This window comes from Pantherophis guttatus, chromosome 5, assembly GCF_059756535.1.
Source record: "Pantherophis guttatus breed Tessera chromosome 5, ASM5975653v1, whole genome shotgun sequence".
NCBI classification, from domain to species: domain Eukaryota; kingdom Metazoa; phylum Chordata; class Lepidosauria; order Squamata; family Colubridae; genus Pantherophis; species Pantherophis guttatus.
Window position 1 is genome coordinate 95574728 of NC_142067.1, and position 15937 is coordinate 95590664.

Consider the following 15937-nt stretch of genomic DNA (forward strand, 5'->3'; position numbering starts at 1 on the left):
TAGGAGCTCACCCTGCCTGCGGAAGCAGTCTCAAATGCAAGCCTGCCAGTACAGATGACACAGGCCAATTCCAATGGGCTGAGACAGTCTCTCAAGAAGCTGGACCCATGCCATGGAGGGCTTTAAAGGTGATTACCAACACCCTGAATTGCACCCGGAAGCAGACTGACAGCAAATACAGCTCATGAAGCAGTAGTGTTACATGGGCCATTCTTGGGGCCCCAAGAACTGCCCGTGCCATTGCACTCTGCACCAGCTTGGGCTTCCGAATGTTCTTCAAGGGTAGCCCCCATGTAGAGCGCATTACAGTAGTCCAGTCGTGAGATGACTAGGGCCTGAATGACTGAGCACAGGGACTTGTGATCCAGGAAAGCCACAACTGGTGCACAAACTGAACTTGAGCAAAGGGTCTCTAGCCAGGACTGCCACCTTCAAACAGGAATCACAAGTCCAGGACAACCCCCAAGTTGCAGGCCGGATGTATTATTTATTAATTATATTGCTTGTAAACACTGTAAAATGGAGAAAAAGTGGGAAAGAGTTTTTGCAAGACAGAACTTTCCCAGAGTGAGGCCCAGATTAAGAGACTTTGCAGCGCTGAGTTGAATATACCTAGTAAGTTAAAAAGTTACAGCTTTAGTTTGGCAGGATTCTGTCTACTAGGTGTAAGCAAATAAGGACTGAACTCCTGGACTTTGCTGTGTTTTCTCTGGGCTTGGTTTGACACTCTAATAAGGTTAGGGGTCTGGAATGGGCCAAATAACGAAAATAGGCTTCAGTATATACCGGTAACTTTAGAAAATGGATGGCATGGATGAGTTGGAGCAATATTGTTAAAAGTATTATTTACTTCAAGAAAATAATATAGCATCTATTACAGGAAATCTTAGTGCCAAACAAGAGTTGACAATTTATTTAAGTGGGGTTAGAGAATCAGTATCTCAATCTGCATGAGCCAAGGACTTGTATATAAAAATGAAACTGAACAACTCCTAACAATGAATCCAATAGAGAATATCACATATGTGTACTTCTTGTTTCAAACTATGTTCAATTCCTCTTTCACAACTGAATTTCTCATAATCCAGTTCCTTGTTTTGCTTTAACCTTTCCATCACACTTATTTAATATATAACAAATCAGTACTAAAACAAAAAATGAGTTCTGTGCTGTAAATACTATATACTCCATCTTTAAATTCATTTATTTTATCTATTTTAATATGTCTGTTCTACAATTGATTTGGACACACTGAATTTTTTTTAAAAAGAATAATGTAAACTATATATAGAATTGTTGTATATATATGTTCTGTCAGTTGTTGACAGCAGCTGGCTAGTCCCAGCTGGGTTCAGAAGCCAAGTAATATGGGTTGTTTTTTTTTTAGCAATTGGATGTGAAACTTCCGTAATCCAGAATGTCAACAAGAGTTGTAACAAAAACATTGTTAAAAATATTATAACAAAAACGTACATCCTAGTAAATAACCTAATACAGAAACTGATGAAGAGAAACCATAACAACCAAGAAATGTCAAATCACAAAAGAAAAACAGTGGTAGATGAAAAGCACTGGGCCCATTCTCCCTGCTTCTGTAGATATCTAAAAATACATAAACCTGACATAACTCTTCATCCAATTGCATTATTATCAGGAAGCCCAACATACGACATAGCTACTTACAAAACAGCTTGGACATCTCACAGAGGGGAACAAATATTCTATCAACTCCCCACTACAGTGCTTCCAGAAAATCAAAGATCCAGCAATAGAATAGGAGATTATGGTTTCATTTGATGTCATAGTACTATTTATATCCATAGACACAAAACTACTAAAAGAATCCCTGTCAGCAGTACTGCACAACACATATGACCTAATCAAATACAGTAAAATCAAATACTGAGAATCATGGATCTCATCAATTTCTGCCTCACTATCTAGTTTCAGTTTGATATACAAATATACCAACAGATCAGAGGAACTCCATGGGATGACCATTTTTGGGAGTTATAGCAGAGACCATAATACAGCACTATAAACTATAGTTCTCCCACTTATACTGTCAAAAATATGGATATGTGGTGTAGATAACTTTGTCTTTATAAAAAAAACAACAGAATACACATGAAACAATCAACATCTTCAAAGGAATAAAATCCACAAGGGAAGAAGAAAACAACAGCACATTCCCTTCCTGGATATCCTCATCAGCAGAGGAAATGGTAGCAAATTAGAAACACAAATCTATTGAAAAACCATCCACACTAACCAAATGCTCCATTACCAAAATAACAACTAAAACTCCCACAAGAGAAGCTGTACAATAACATTATTCAAACGAGCATTAATGCACTGCAACTGCATTCAGAATACCAGAGAAAGGAAACAGACCACCTATATAACATCTTTCAACAAAATGGAATGTTATCAAAAAGCATCTGATCATTCAAGTCACAACAGCACAACAAACACAAACTATTAAAAGGATAATACTGCCATACATTAAAAACATCTCAGAGACAACTAAAAGACTAGTATAACCACAGAGTATCACTGTAGCATAGAAACCAACTATAGCCCAGTAGCCCAAGAAGAAGAAGAAAAGGAGCTATCTACAAACACACAATGGAAGGACTGTAACAGCCACTACAGGTAGTCCTTGACATACAGTATGACTGTAATAGAGCCTGGCCATTGGAGTCATATGTCATAAAACTCGATCTGATTTTTGCAATGGTCATTAGGCAAACACAACAGTAGTAAAATAAATGCCATGTTTGTTAAGGCAGGATTTTGCTGAAAAATGGAGGTATCCTCCATATTTATCAAAACCATAATAAAATGTGGTCATCTGACTGTGGGACATTTTAAATGTCTATAAATGGAACCATGTTGCTGAGCGACTGAAGTGCAGTCATGTGACTGTATTCTCCCAACCATCGGAACTGGTTTATAACTCGTTTTCAGAGAGGTTGGAACTTTGAGCGGTTGTATGACAGACAGGCAAGAGACTTGCTAGCAGAGCGCATCCATGAACACCAACTAGCCATCAGAAAACATGATGAAAATAATACACCTACCTATACCGCAAGTTACTGTATATAACAGTGATGGCTAACCTTTTTGCCGTTGCGTGCCAAAAGCAGGGGACCTGGAGGGGGATTGCACGTGCGCATGCCCGCACCCATAATTTCTTTCTTGGAGCCTGGGGAGGGTGAAAACGGAGGCCTCCAGAGGCCAGAAACAACCCGTTTCCTGACTTCTGGTGGGCCCAGAAGGCCCAAAAATTATTTGACTGGCATGCACATATGTGCTGGAGCTGAGCAAGGGCAATGCTCGTGTGCCCGATATGGCTGCGCGTGCCACCTGTGGCACACGTGCCATAGCTTCGCCATCACGGGTATATAACATCGCTGAAGATGTTACTTAGTCTGGTAATGAAATGTTTGCAAGCAAATGACCAAGTTCAAAGAGCACCAAAGATTTCACAAATCAAGAAGAGTTAACTCAACTTGAAGGCAATTTGATTTTATTTACATGTAAAATATAAAATGTAAAGACTCATGGAGAAGAAGATTTCATAACAATTGTTATATAAATTACTATTCTATCAAGGCCAACAGATACTAGACAGTGGAAGAGGAATTAGCAGCTAGATGGCATAAGCAATATAAAAAATTCCCACTAGGTAAAGTGAAGTAGATGACGCCAGTCTGTTGCCTGGGCTGAAGCAACTGTCAACTGACAGTTTGGGAAACTGAAATAGAATTTCTGTAAGATGTGCAAATCAGGAAGTAAGTATTGCTAAATTCCCCTAAATACCCATTCACAGGATTGTAGTTATGTCTTTCCAGTGTAGCTGCTATATAATAATGCTTGTACAAGAAATTTTTCATCGTTTTAGTCTAAGCTTTCTAAGCTTTGTCCTAATTCTCTGGGACATTTGGAATGGAGGGCTGTAATCAGAAAAGAAAAAAAGAATTATTGAAGTATGAATGTCCTTTCACTATTATTAAAATGGGAAATGCTATTTACTGATTGATTGATTGATTGATTGCCTTTAATGTTTTTTATAAATATCTCAAGGCAGTGAATATAGCTAACACTCCTTCTTCTTCCTATTTTCCTCACAGCAACAAAGCTGTGAGGTGGATTGTGTTGAAAGACAATTAAAAGATCCAATTCACCTAGCTGGCTTTTATGCCTAAGGCGAGACTTGAACTCACTTTATATTTGTACAATCTAATCTTTCCTAGGAATCTTCCTGAAATAGATTATTTTGTAAGACAGGACATCTCTTTAGCAGATAATAGTAATGAAACTGGAGGAAAACTAAATTCATAAATAATTTTAGTATGATTGAAGAGTTTTTTATTTTTAAAAAAAGCAAAATAATCTTTTAAAATCCAAGCCATTAAGAGCAGAAAACCTGAGAGATCTCCACCCTTCTGAGTATGTTAATATATACAAAACAATCTGAATATCTGAAAACTCAGTACAAATATTATTTCTGATTTTTAAAAAGGGAATCTAATTTGTACTGCTTACTGATTCATTCACCTATCTGCAGCCAAAAAAAAATCCCTCTAACATTGAATTTCTTTTCATAAACAAACTTTAAATATTCCTCTAGCATTGAATATCTTTCAATATGCTTAATTTAGGTGCTTTGAGTCAAGAGGTTAGGAAACAGCAATCAAACTCTTATCATTGCCAGCTGTCTTACTCCACCCTAACTCTTTACAGCCTGATAAATGTCCTGCTGATTGAAAATGGTTGAAAATGGTGGAAGAGGTTATTTAGTAGAGAGAAGCTGAATAGCATTATACTATTGATGTGGGGGCTTTAAAAAAAGGCTGTGGTATTTGCTTTATCATGTGCACTGACTTGTAAAGATGATAGACGTATTTGCATGTTTGTATCTTGATTGAATATGCATAAAATCTCTCTCTATTACTCCTTTTGTAACAAACCCAAACTTTTTAAATTGATCAGTTTCCCATTTTTTTCCTAAACCGTTGTGAACTGTTAAGTGACTTTTGAATAAGTCAATACACTTAAACATAGCTTCAGGTTGGCTTGTTATCTTGCTTGTTCCTAAACCATGGTTTCCCAATTTGAATTACACTTAATTAAAGGCTTCTTGGGTTATTTGGTTGCTTGCATAAGGGCACGGATGTCGTGACGTTTTTCCCTTTGCAGAACTGGAGTTGGCGTGGCCCATGCGTGAGGCATCCGGCCCACAGGCCACCAGTTTGACCCAATGATGAAATATTGAAAAGATAAGTGTGGCCCAAAATTTCCATTGTTAAACAAGACAGTTGTTAAGTGAGCTGTGCCCTATTTTACAACCTTTTGGGCATAGTTGTCAAGTGAATCATGTGGTCATTAAGCAAATCTGGCTTCCTCAATTGATTTTGCTTCTCAGAAGCTGCCTGGAAAAGTTGCAAATGGTGATTACATGAGCCCAGGACAGTGCAATCAATAATTGCCAAGTGCCCGAACTTTAATCATGTGACCATGGAGATGCTGCAACAATTGTAAGAGCTCATAAGTCACTTTTTTTAGTGTTCTTGTAACTTCAAACAGTCACTATTTACAAATGGTTGTAAGTCGAGAACTACCTGAATGGTTTATGCATGCATGCTTTTTTACATCAGCCAGTAATTGTCCTGTGCCTTGTTTTCATTTGTATATTATCACTCTGAATGGATGGAAAGGAGTTGTTATAGAAAATCAAATGACTCTTAAGTTGATACTGGACCGGAGAAGTCTAAAAATATAGAATTCAATTATCCTAAAATAATAATTAGGATGAGAAATCTGGCCTTGCAGGATGATCTGAATTGAGTTGACGCTACTTTCATTGCTAAGGATATGCTTATAATAATAAAAAAAGGAAATCACTTCCCTGAATGATTGGTTGAAATAATAATGGATTTGTTTTCATAAAGTTTAAGGATATAACAAAGACCTGAAACATTTGCTGGAAAGCTGATAAGCAACAGATTCTAGAGATCTGAGCTGCAATATTGTTCTGGTTTTAGAATCTAGGTAGGAGATATTAAACATATGATATTTTGCTGGAAAATGTAAATCTAATTATTAAAGTTTGAAACAATCAGATAATCTCCACAGTTAGGATTACTATACTTATTTAAAAGAGCAAAGCATAAGCTTAAAAAAATGATTATTTAATTATAGCAGCCAAAACTGTAATTGTGCAACACAGAAAACCATATCTGAGTTGTGGATTAATAAAGTCTTTTCAATTGCCATGTTAGAAAAAAATCACAGATAAAATAATGAGATTTCATAAGCAGATACCACAATTTTATCAAACTTGGTTGGATTTTATGAGTTACATTAATAGCAATAGATATACTCCCCACGGTGCACTCCATTTTATATATATAATTAATTTTCACATGTATAGCCCATGACTTTTTATATCTATCTATATATTGGCATTTATCTTAGAATTACATTAAAGCAGCAACAGATATATAAAAGGAAAAATAAACTAATTCTACTTTAAAAAGTCAGTGAAAACCACCTCCACTTTCGTTTTAAGAGAAAGTATAAATATAGTTATCAATAGCTATGTAATGCCATCAATCAATTAAATGCTATCTTTTTTTAGCGAACACAAATTTAGATCATTTGACTTTTCAAATGCATGTAAATGCCATAACCATTTAACATACTTCATATACGAGATGCCAAAACTAGATAGTATTCACAATCTGGACCATAGCCATTATTTTCTACATTAACTATTTTCACTATTCCTGATTATGAACAAAAGGAGTCAAAAGTTCTGTGTGCTCTAAGAAAGAATTTTGTTTTTTCTATAGATGTATATTTGTATGTAGGACATTATTAGTAAGAAACTTTTTTTTAGTTTCTCACTGCTGAAAACTTGCAATTGAATTCAGTAGTATAATCACTATTCATGAATACCATATACTAATATACTTCTTAATCAAGGGTCATCTTAATTCTAGCAGTTATGGACATTATTTTTAGATCACTCAAAGCAGCAGCTAAACAAAGTCGGTGGTTTTCCTTTCAACAAAAACTGTGAGAGAAGATAAAATGAATAGCCAATATTCTCTCATTAGTTTATTCTATCATTCTCTCATCACTGAGAACCAGTTTGGCCTACTGGTTAAGGTACTAGGCTAGAAAGCAAGACACTGAGTTCAGGTACTGCCTTCACAATGAAAATCAGCTGTGTGACCCTGGGCCAGTCCCTCTTTCTCAACCCAACTTATCTCCCAGGGTTGTTGTGGGGAAAATAGAAGGAGAAAAGTGTGTTGGATATGTTTGCTGCCTTGAGTTATTTGTAAAAAAAATAAAGGCAGGATATAAACAAACAAACAAACGTTTTTTTGAAAATGGAGAATATTGTATTTAAAGGCATTACACTGAAATGGAGACAGGAATTATGACAGCTGGTGACATAATGTTCTATGTCTGTTTCAAATGTGTGTCTTTTCTTACATAAAAGTTGGAATGCGGGCTATCTCCGGTTTGGATCATGCTTATTTTCAAAAAGTCATGTTTTTAAAACATTTAAGTTTTAACTAAGACAGTATCTTATATATGGTAAATCTCCCTAACATATAAATTTAATCAGGAGCACACTAACAAATTCAATGTCAAAATGCAGTATAATCTTCAATGAAGCCAATCAAAATATTTTTGAAAAATCTATAAATTTGATGGGTAGATTTCAAGAATTAGGGTGCATCCTAAGCTTTTAAATCCAATTGATTTTGATAAGAGATTTTCAACATGTACATTTATTTCTACAGCACCTTATAAATATATTTTTACAGAGACTGGATATGAAATATACCCAAAACATGGGAGGCAGAGCAAGGAAAACATAAGAAAAGGGAAAAGGAAGCATGAATTAAAAAAAATACTGTGAGCTTACTTTAATTATACATATTTTGACATAATAATAGTAAAGAAAAAATGAGCAACCTGGTGCTCCATACATTTTAGATTATCATAATAGCCTGCTGTTTATGCTAGTAAGGACTAATAATGAAAAAGCAAAATCTCTATGAAGCACTTACACTTTCAGTAAAGCACAGCAGGATTTGGAACCTTCTAGTCTCTCACTGCTATCATGTGATTGCTAAAACACTGTATTTTTCATGAGGTCTCAATGCCAAATTTTCTCACAATTAAAGCAATTTTTTAAAATAGGTAAAGCACGACTGCTTCTTTTGGGTAAAGCAGGTATTCTGCTGCTGAAAGATGTTATACATAACTATGAACTACAAAAACTAAGGAAATGGATCGACATTTTAAAGAAAAGGAGACTTTTAAGAGAAATAATAGAGTTTATGGGTGCAATTTGGGAGACTGTTAACTTTAACTGCATTATTTCCATAAACTTTAAAGTCTGTAATCTTCCCACACCAGTTTCATAACAGCAGGACATTCCTTCTTATAATTAGCTATAAAGAATGTCATAATATCAATCCCTTGTGAAAACCTCAAAGACACTTTCATGTTTCATCTCTTTAAATCTGTTCAACAATGTGTTCATGAAATTAATACAGTACATGTGTATTGTTAAGACAATAGGCACATTACATAATACCTTTCAAATTATATCTTCTCAAACTAGATTTATCAGGATTTGATTGGGGTGGCAAAAAGTTGATCTAGTCAGGAAATAAATTTCAGTAGATTTAGTTACTGTTTTGGTCATGTGTTTAATATTTAGCATCATGTTTCATCCAAGCATACAATTTAATAGGTGTTAAATTACCACTGCAAATTATTTTTAGTAAAGACTTCAGACTTCTTAATATTTCTTGGGTAAATGGTTGCATCCACATGTAGCACTAAATCAGAATATTTTAACCACTGTTTGTGAAACAAGCCACCTAGTTTGCACAATTTAAACCATAACTTGTGTCTTCATACATCAACCATGTGATGATATAGGTTAAAGATACATTAGCCAGTGAATTCTATAAATTAATTATATCTGATATAAATAATCTGTAGAAAAATATGAGAAGCCTGATAATATAAATAAAGAAGTGATGTAGAAAATGGAATCATCAGAAAAAGTGAAGGCTGAAAATAAAAAAATTATCACTTCCATCTTAATGTTAACATTTTCCTATCAGCACATGGTATTTATAAGTGTATTGTTAATATACTCCTTTCTTTGCTACCAGGACAAATAACAGGGATTTTTATTAGTAAAGACAATATCAGATAGAATAAATTGGAAAGCTGGATAGATGGAGCCAAATGGGCATTACAAGTGGCTTGAAAGGATCAATGAAATTTGAAAACTTCAGTTTTGAAATCCACTGACTATCACTTCTATATTTGGCAATGTATTTTAATTACAAGGTAAGTATAGAGGTAATTTGGCTACTGAAGTATACTGTAGAATTATTACTACTTATATTTGAGAAATAAATTCAAAGTGAAAAATTGTATTTTTAATAATCAGGATAAAATTGACACTTCTAGCTTAGGAATTTCTGACATTTTCAGCATAGTTAATTCATAGAGATACACTGTGCTCAAACATCATTGTTAAGCCATAATGAGATTTGTCTGGCTTTGACATATCATATTATATGCATCAAACATCACTAAAATAAGAGCGCAGTTTAATAACTATAACTGCTAACTATAATCTATATTGAAACTGGTTCATAGAGAAAAGAAAATGCAGGTAAATTAGTGAATAACTGATTTCACAACTAGTTGGTGGCTGTGAGCCAAGTCATTGTGGATTCTTAGTGACCACACAATTATGTGGATAACTATCATGCCATCATTATAGTAAAAGAATTGTCAACAATATTAAAAATGATGAAACAGTTTATTTCTATAATTAGCATACTGTAGATAGTTTCACCATGACTATTCTGAACCATTTGTTGTAGAAGTTAAATAATAAATATTATTTAATACATTATTATTGTTTTAAGATGAATATTTTCAGATATATTTGAACTACTTTGTTGAAGAATATTTTTGTAATCTCCAAGCAAAAGCAATTAAGAAAAGTGCTTGTATATATTTGTTTAAAATAAACTTCTATGTCCATAATTATACCTTCAAGACCTATACTAGAAGTTATAGAAATGAATGTAGGATTTACTTAAGTTTAGTATTTAAAAACAGTGTGTCTATAGGTGGTGGAGAGGTTTACATATGGTAATTCTTAAATACATCTATTATTTCCTTCCAAATAGTTTCAAGTTCAAGTTCTCTCTTGTGAACTGTGCTCTTCAAATAAAATTCTCTAATTTTCCCCCTTTTTTTCACCTCAACAGCTGTGAGGTATCAAAAGAACTCATCCTATATTTTATAAGTTTTAGCATCTTGCAAGAATCAGGTTTTCCGAAAGCACAAATAAAGTTTTCTTTTATTGAATATATTCTGTGTTTTTACAAATGGATTTAGGGAGTTTATATAACGAGACAGCATAGAGAGAAAGACAGAATTGGGTATCCTTTATAGACCATCCCCAACCCACCCGCCTCCTTCGGAGGAAAAGGAAAGCCACTATTTGCAGACCAAGCCTACGAAAAGTATTCCGCTTCGACATTCTTTCGCGGGGCTCCCTGGCGGAGTCTGCCTAAGCAGGGGCTTCTTTTTCCTCCTGCCCTCCTTTTCCCACTTCGGGCACAGGAGCGGCGGCCTTTCCCTCCTCATCCCCGCGGAAGTTCCTTCCTCCGCCTCCGCCTCGCTGCCCCTCAAGAGGGCGCCGGGATGTACAAATGGGGAGGCAGAGGCTCCCTTGCGGCACCTCAAAGTCCAGGAGACTTCGTGGTGGCGTACAGACCCCTTCGTGGGACAGCAAGGGAAGCCCGATGGGCCTCCCTCTGGAAGGGGACGAAGGAACGGGGTCGTTTTCCCAGGCCAAAAGACCGACCACCGCTCCTCTTGCACCTGAGGGGTTCGCAAGCAACTCCTACGCCTTTCCCTGCTGGTTTGTGCGCGGCTGCCTGGAAGGACTCGCCCTTCCTCCGCCTCTCCGCCCAGGGCCCGGTTCTGCCCTTTCTTCCCTCCCCAGTCCGGCGGGATCGGCCGAACATGAACCCCAGGGAGCTCCGTACCGGTGAACCGACCGCTACCGTCGCCGTGTCCCCGCCGGCGCTGCAGTACGAAGTAGCCGCTATTTTTCTGGGTCACCCAGAGCTTGAGGGCGTTTTTCAGGAGCACCTCCTCGGGCTTCAGCCACATCTTCCCGCCGAGCTGTAGCTCGCCCCGCTACCAGGGTCACATCGCCCGCCACCGCTCCAGCCGCGTCCGCGAGAGAGACCGAGAGCGAGAGAGCGATTCAGTCCTTCTCCCTGCCTCCCTCCGCCCCGAGTCCGGGGGAGGAGCCGCCGCTCCGGGTCTTTGCCTCTCGAGGGGATGGACGCTCCTTGCCCGGAAGGCTGCCTGGAGAGCGAACGAGGCGCTGTTCTGGAGCGATCGGGCTACAGCCGAGGCGGTCCGGACTCCTCTCCTCCCCCGTTGGCGCGTCTCTGCCTGAGAGAGAGAGAGAGAAGTCTGGCCTCCGCGGAGGGGGGGAAAAACGAAAAGAGGAAATCCACAGCCCGCTTGGGTGGTTCGTCTACTAGCCGACTGAGAATAGGCCAGGCAGAGCTTCCACGCAATCTTGCCTGCTGTCCCAGAGGACAAAGCTCTTGGAAACAAGATTTGGTCGCACTCAGTAAAGAGCGACTCTAAACATGAGTAGAAAACAGCTTCCTTTCCCTTCCTGAGATTCATCTCTTAACGACCGGGAGCGTGGGAGAGCTCTTCTTTTCCAAAGCCAGGAAGGTGTTTTATCAAATGGTTGTCATACTTTTAGAAATGAACCACTGGAAATAGGAGCTGGGGATAGCTAAAACATAACTAATTATAATCAGCAACTTAATTTCATCACACCTTAAATAGATTTTTGCATATTCATATTAGTGATTCAGATAGATTATCTGAGTCCTATGGAGATAGGGCACCATACAAATCAAATAAATAAATAAATAAATAAATAATAATAATAATAATAATAATAATAATAATAATAATAATAATAATAATAATAATAATAATAATCTTTGTTGTGTATAAGAGAGGAGGGGGGGGAAAAAGAGAGAATGTGCCACTAACATATACTGTAAGGACAAATAGTGAGGGCCAGGCTCAGAAGTCCCAAATGACCAACCAAACCACATCAAGGGGTTGCGTCTACAATAGAGCAATACTTGAACCAATATGATAGACAATAAGTATGAATGTTGGAAATAATATGTAAAGGGCTTGAAATTATTAGCAGGAAAACACTATAAAAAGATTTCAATGGGACTACATTTTATATGGTGGGAGAAGCTTGCAAAAACAAAATGATTAAAAATGTAGTGGCAGTTGGGGCAGTGTCTTGGAAGTTGGCGACCACTCCATTCTAAGTTCTGTGATCCAAAGCAGGACACAGTTCAGCTTGTACCTGTCAATGCATGTACACATGTATTACATGCAACAGAAGGGGAGACCAGGGACATACAGATACAGACAGACATATTAATTTAGTTACACAGAAGAAAACAGAGATCCAATTTACAGTCATTGCTGGTAAAGGGTTTGGGAAGAAGTTCAGAAGCCAAGCTGGGCATGCTTCTGCCCACTCAAAAGCAGCTCAGGGCTATGTCTGATTGTCCATCAGCAGGATGACTCTCCAGAAATAGAAAAGATTGAGGCCAGATTTGGGGTGGTGTGAGAAGCCAAAAAAAGGAAGAATTCAAAAGTTTGCTGGATCCAGGGAAAGACTGCAGTGGGAAAAGATCTAGGGGAAAAAAATCCTTCAGTGCATCTCTATAGAAATTGGTTGGGGAAGTCTGGAAGTTGAAGTCCGCACATCTTCAAGTTGCCAAGGTTGAGAAACACCGGTAGTATATTGGAATAACTATTCCATTTTGAAGCCCCTTCTTTCCATGTAACATAGATTAGAGCTGCTATTAAGAGGTTAAGAATTTCCTACTTTGTTTAAATATAACATTCTATTTAAATAAAAATACTCCAAATACCGTTTGTATTTTAAATCAACATACAGTATACCTGGTTACATATGCACACATTATTTTTACTAAACCACCCCCAAAAAAGATGTTGACATGGTTTATACAGTGGTTTAGACTGTAAGACATAGGGATGCTTCAAAAGCAATAAGGAATTGCAAATGTCCCACCTATCTACTTAAAGCAGTAGAGACTTTTCCAGATTTGTGGGGGAGGGGGGGAATATCCAGAATTTTTTTTTTTAATTTGATTTATATGCCGCCCTTCTCCGGAGACTCAGGGCGGCTTACAATGCGTTAAGCAATAGCCTTCATACTTTTGTATATTTATACAAAGTCAGCTTATTGCCCCCACAAACTGGGTCCTCATTTAACCTACCTTAAAAAGGATGGAAGGCTGAGTCAACCTTGAGCCTGGTAAGATTCGAACCTGCAGAAATTGCAGGCAGCTGTGTTAATAACAGGATGCATTAAACCACTGTACTACCAAGGCTCATTTTGAGAATATGGAATGAGAACTCAAAATGTCTGCTGAGAGAACTTGCATTTCACAGCACCTTTGCCACTGAAAGACATGATTGGTTATAGATTTCTACCTGTCACTCTCTCCATTGTTTCTTCCATGAAATTCTCCTTACTCGTACTTGTGTTTGTCTTTTTTTCTAGAAAGGGAAATACATTTCCAAATGAAGTATTAAGTTGCAGCCATGGGTAATTTGTGTATCTGTGGGATTAAGACTACAGTAATTTTTCAAAAATTTTTCAAAATAAAATTAATTCTGGAAGCTGGACTTTTGCTTTATATCATATTAATTTCCCACTTTTAAAATTTGAAAATATTTTATCTGTAAATGTCGATAGCCTACAATTATTGGGGGTGGTAGCAGTGGGAGAAGTCCTTAAGTAAGAATGGGGTTTTTGAAGTAACATTTATCTCAGTCACTTTTTCCCCCTGAATACTTAATACAGTACTATTACCTTTTTCATAGATTGCTCTGACCATTGGTAATTTTAATTGCACTTCTCTTAGCTGCTGTTTGAGCTGTAGTGCCTCAAACAATAAACAGTAAATAATCATTTGTTTGTTTGTATGTTTATTTATTATCATATTTAGAAACTGCCCATATCCTTTATAGAGGGATCCTGGGTGGTGTACAGATAAACTATTAAAACATAAAAACTGAATATAAAACTTTAAAATAGGGCAACAATAGTTAAAAACATGACATTAAAAGTTAATTTAAGTTAAATTAAAAGTTAATTTAAAAGTTAATTAAAAGGCAGGGGGAAGACTTTCAGGGCACTAACCAGCCCTAAGGCTGGACTGAATGGGGTTTTAATGGGAATTTTAGTTTCTTTTATTGTTTGAATTTTTAATCTGGACTTGCTGTCGCTTATTGCTTTGAGCCACCCTGAATCCTTGTGGAGAAGGGCGACATATAAATCCGATAAAATAATAAATAAAATAAATAAATTTTCTTCTTTGAGCCCCAAGTAAGCTGGCAGAGCCAGGTGTTTAGATACTTTTGAAAAGCCAGGAATTGGGGGCCTGCCTTGGGGCCCCCCCTCTGGGGGGAGGAGAATATTCTAAATGGTGGAGGCAATAGCAGACCACTGGCACGGTCTCTTCTTGGACCCTGCCAGTGGGAATAAATTGACTGACCGGTCTGCAGCATAGCTTTCCTACTTGACCAGTTGAGAAAGGCTGATGTGATGGGTCGAAGATGGTCCCATAGTAGCTTGATGCCATTGCCATATAGAACTTTAAAGTTCATAACCAACACCTTGAATTGGACCCAGAAACACACTGGCTCACATAATAAAGGTGTTGCATCCGCCATTCTTTGGACACCTAGGATTCCTTTTGTGTCCACATTTTGTGCAAGCTGAAGTTTCTGGTTACTTTTCAAGGGCAGCCCCATGTAGAGCGCATTGCAATAGTCCAAACTGGAGATGATAATAAATGTGATTACATCATAGTTGTGAATAAAATCATTATGTTTAGTTTTGATCCTCAACATTATGATACTTTTGTCTTTCTCGCAACAACTGCCATTGGAGTTATTTTACTTGAGATCTCCAAAAACACTCAAGATTAGTTAGGTCCATAACTCCATTGGTGTTTATGTGACGTGAGGATATTTTTTACACAAATGTGGCATTTTTCCTATTTTCCCCCCTTTCTACTGCTTTAATTAGCAAGCAGCAGGGGGAAATTAAACCACGCAGATGGTTGGCTTCATGCTTGGAAGAATCCTGCCTATTTCTTCAGGCTAAAAGATTATTATAGTATTCTAAAAGGATAACCAAAGGCTACACATTTTTTGTCCTATGATTTTGATTATGTTTGTTCTTAGAACATTAATATGTTATTGAGTTGTTAACTAGAGGCCTTCTACAAACATATTGCATAGTTTTGCATTAGAAAAGGCTCCAGCAGAGTGATAGCTGTTGTCAGATGAATATTTCTGAAGTACAGGCTGTGTTAATTTTGCTACTGAGAAGAACGCCTAATGACTTTCCCTACCGTTAGCCCTTAAGGTGCTTCATTATTTATTTATTCAGTCCTACATGTTATTTTAAATTACCTTTATTTTGCTAATTGATTATTTAAACAGCCAAAATCACCCAAAGAATGTCAAAATTGCATTTTTTAAAAAAATGGGAATACGTAAGAGATTAAACCATGACTAGAGTAACATTCTCTTACTTTACAGTTTATGAGCTGAAATATATAGCATTACATTATAAAAATAATTCTCATTACAATAAATAGACATATATTTTACCTGGTGCTTGGGATTTATTATTGAACTATAAATCAATATCCCATTTTAATTTTGTTACTAATGCGGCAGATAGTTTCTAAACAAG

General features: G+C 37.0%; 1 protein-coding gene across 3 annotated transcripts in view; it reads right to left on the reverse strand.

Annotated features, from left to right (window-relative positions):
* TBC1D8 (TBC1 domain family member 8) overlaps window positions 1-11789 on the reverse strand; it is a 38874-nt gene extending 27085 nt beyond the window's left edge. Inside the window, exon 1 of one of the 3 annotated variants that reach the window (XM_034431279.3) lies at window positions 11121-11789. In XM_034431279.3, the coding sequence (XP_034287170.1) occupies window positions 11121-11247 (127 nt within the window). In that variant the 5' untranslated portion in view covers window positions 11248-11789. The remainder of the gene's footprint in view (window positions 1-11120) is intronic. The other 2 variants (XM_034431278.3, XM_087895349.1) reach the window with 2 other exon arrangements.
* Window positions 11790-15937: the final 4148 nt, after the last annotated feature.